The sequence below is a fragment of the Haematobia irritans genome, chromosome 3 (assembly GCF_050003625.1).
Source record: "Haematobia irritans isolate KBUSLIRL chromosome 3, ASM5000362v1, whole genome shotgun sequence".
Lineage (NCBI taxonomy): Eukaryota > Metazoa > Arthropoda > Insecta > Diptera > Muscidae > Haematobia > Haematobia irritans.
This window is the reverse complement of record NC_134399.1, coordinates 72,179,783-72,183,326: the sequence shown is the minus strand read 5'-3', so window position 1 is coordinate 72,183,326 and position 3,544 is coordinate 72,179,783. Positions and strand designations below refer to the sequence as shown.

Genomic DNA, 3,544 nt, shown 5'->3' with positions numbered 1-3,544 from the left:
ATATTAGTTGATAATGCCAATAAAATATACCCTTGTTTCCTAAAGTTGTATATTACATAATTTATATTACAAAATAACATCATTGAATAGATGCCGTGGAGCGTAGTATAATGTCTTGGAATACAAAACAACAGGGATGGGTTCGCATTTTTTGGGTATCTTTATGGTAAAGGTATTAGTTTTGGTGAGCTGGTATGCTTGCGAAGAAGTACTTATTTTTCGACTGCTGGTATGCTTGCAGGGAAGTACTTTCCTCCAATGTCATTCCCGTGTAAAAGTATTACTACTGATATATGTACGAGGAAGTTGTTACCAATTTGACGCAGGCATACTTGTACTCATACCTGGTAATAGGAGTTTTTGCTGGGAAAATTTTGTCAACATTTTATTTCTTTATGAAATTTTATCAAAATATAATTTCTATAGGAAATATTGTCAAAAATTTATTACTATAGATAATTTTGTCAAAATTTTATTTCTATAGAAAATTTTGTCAGAATTTTATTTCATATCCGTTTATTTCTTTCCTATATATACCGGCCAAGAAATGAATATATACGCACTTTATCGACCTTTCTTTTGTCTAATATATATCCCGCTTGGAATAACTTACAATTTAGAAGATGGTGTTAAGAAGTTTTAAGATGCCTGGCCATCGGCCGGAACCAAAGTAATTCAATTGTGGATGACCTCTTTAGTAGAAGTTTCTACGCAATCCATGGTGGAGGGTACATAAGATTCGGGTTGGTCGAACTTACGGCCGTATATATTTGTTATCACTGATTTAATGATTTATGAATCAGATCGAAAAGGTATAAAGGGTGATACGGTCAAAATTTTGTCAATATAAACTTGATGTATTTCTTTCAATTTTGCATTTAAAAAAACTGAACACCCCTCATTTTGAAGGTGTGTGTGTGTAGAATGTTGCTCCTTTTTTGATTTTGGAATTCACTCTTCAGTTGTCAAAATGCCGTCCAAGCAAGAAGAGCAGCGTGTCAAAATTTTGCTCGCGCATCGCGAAAATCCGAGCTACTCGCACGCAAAGCTGGCAAAATCGCTAAAAGTTGCCAAATCAACCGTTACAAATGTAAGTAAAGTGTTTGGGGAACGTTTGTCGACAGCCAGGAAGTCTGGATCGGGGGGAAATCGAAAACCGGAAGCCGCTGAGACGACAAAGAGAGTTGCCGGTAGTTTCAAGCGAAACCCTAAACGAGCCGGACTATCGACTTACAAGAAGGTAGTGACTCCAAATCGCGATGATAAACAAAATACGACGGCCAAAGCGCGATCCCGGAGGCTGTACACGACGATGCTGACGAAGTTTGACTGCGTGGTAATGGACGACGAAACCTACGTCAAAGCCGACTACAAGCAGCTTCCGGGACAGGAGTTTTATACGGCAAAAGGAAGGGGAAAGGTAGCAGATATTTTCAAGCATATAAAACTGTCAAAGTTCGCAAAGAAATATCTGGTTTGGCAAGCCATCTGTACCTGTGGCTTGAAAAGCAGCATTTTCATAGCTTCCGGGACTGTCAACCAAGAAATTTACGTGAAAGAGTGTTTGAATAAACGTCTGCTGCCTTTCCTGAAGAAACACGGTTGTTCCGTACTGTTTTGGCCGGATTTGGCATCTTGCCATTACGGTAAAAAGGCCATGGAGTGGTACGCCGCCAACAACGTGCAGGTGGTTCCCAAGGACAAGAACCCTCCCAACACGCTAGAGCTCCGCCCAATTAAGAAATACTGGGCTATTGTCAAGCGGAACCTAAAGAAGACCAAGACAACTGCTAAGGACGAGCAGCAGTTCAAGGCAAACTGGCTTTCTGCGGCGAAGAAGGTGGACAAGGTGGCTATACAAAATCTGATGGCAGGTGCCAAGCGTGAGGCCCGGCATTTCGGATTTGGAAAAGCGAAAGCCTAACTGAATATTTTTCCTGAATTTTATACTAATTGAACTTGAAAAAGAAATTTAATTTGACTTTTTAAATAAACGATTTCACCGATTTACACGCGTTTTCCTTTGACCAAATTTTGACCGTATCACCCTTTATGCTGTGTTCACATCTCTTATTACTAATTTAACAAAGTTCAAGTATTTTTAACACAACAAAACGTTTTATCTTTCCCTTGCCGATACGCCTAAGCATGGAATTCAATAGGAACACAAAGTTCGACCTTAGAATGCGCGCGAGGCACCGTAGACATTTTTTTGCAAATTCACTTATTGCGTTTGGGGTTTCGTTCGATATACAGAAACAGGGTACTAAACTTAAATTTACTTGCCAAACTTTTACAAACACACTAATTTGCCTAAAATTTAAGAAAGCAGAAGAAATACTCATCGGTAATGCTTTTAATACCTCATGATATACTTAAATCGTTTATTAATATTTTGATGATTTATCCATACATGAATTGCCCCTTAGCAGTAGCAATTATCCATTGCCATTAGAAAGTTAATGTAGGTTATTAGTCAGACATTTTATAGTAAAAATGCCATTAGATTTTTTATTCAAAATTGTGAAATTCAAATCGAAAGTTATACTATAACAATGGTTTTAAACATAACCTTTGAGAGCCAATATAGTCATAAGTTAATGAAGCTTAAATCCATGAACTTCCTAGTAATAATAAATTAAACAAATGTCTTGTAAATCCTTATTATTGATCCTTGCCATTGGTTTAACGACTACAATGGTATCAGCCAAGGTAATGAAATATATATTGGAAATAACTAATTCACTTAATTCTTATAACTTTTATAATATAGCGAGATTTTAGAATCGAAGTTCTTGAAGTCACACACAATGTTTCGTCCGAGATGACATTCTTAAAACTTTTTAAAATCACCATGAAAAATAATAAAGGAGGCGACGTGGATATATCATTTAGTCAAGATATTAAAGAATTGCCAACTAAACTTTCATTAAATCTCTATATAACTAAATCTACCCATTCGATGAAAGTAATAGAAGCCGAAATTGATGTTTGTAGATTTCTGAATGACAAACGGAATAATTTTCTAGGTATAATCGCTCAGGAGTTCCGAAGAACTTCTAATTTTCCACGCAAGTGCCCATTTTTGAAGGTACGTCCATGGTAGTATCAATGCGTTTTTGTAATGATTAATAATTAATACTCTAACAAACAGGATGTAATCTACTCAATTAAGAATTATACGATAAATGATGAAAGTTATCCTCCGTTTTTTCCCAAAGGAAATTTTCTATACGATATACAATTAAAGCCAAACAATGTAAGAGAAATTAACATTAGAATGAAAGGTCGAGTTACTAAAATTGCCAATTAATGAGGTTTTAATCGAAGACCCATCTATATAAAAGGCGAAAGGCGAAGGTAACTTGGTAAACCAAAACCAATTTATTTATAATTTATAGATATTAATAACATAGATGTTATTGCTGAAAATATCATATGTGGAATACGAAAATAAAATTTTTTATAGTATGTTAACATTCAAATATTTTTTTATTGCATTGAAACATAAAAATATCCATGTCGGATTAAATAAACTATATAT

At 35.4% G+C, this 3,544-nt stretch overlaps 1 protein-coding gene across 1 annotated transcript; it reads left to right on the top strand.

Moving 5' to 3' along the window:
- The first annotated feature begins 2,646 nt into the window (after window positions 1-2,646).
- Window positions 2,647-3,313, top strand: LOC142230983 (uncharacterized). The gene is made up of 3 exons (XM_075301602.1): window positions 2,647-2,712; window positions 2,774-3,091; window positions 3,155-3,313. Exons 1-3 carry the CDS (start codon window positions 2,647-2,649, stop codon window positions 3,311-3,313), a joined length of 543 nt encoding a protein of 180 aa, XP_075157717.1.
- The last annotated feature ends 231 nt before the right edge of the window (window positions 3,314-3,544 follow it).

Excerpts from the sequence above, each read along its gene's own strand:
- LOC142230983 (XM_075301602.1), top strand. The coding sequence starts at position 2,647 with ATGTCTTGTAAATCCTTATTATTGATCCTTGCCATTGGTTTAACGACT. Across the intron at positions 2,713-2,773 it reads CTACAATGGTATCAGCCAAG|CGAGATTTTAGAATCGAAGT; the intron begins GTAATGAAATAT and ends TTTATAATATAG. Across the intron at positions 3,092-3,154 it reads GCAAGTGCCCATTTTTGAAG|GATGTAATCTACTCAATTAA; the intron begins GTACGTCCATGG and ends TCTAACAAACAG.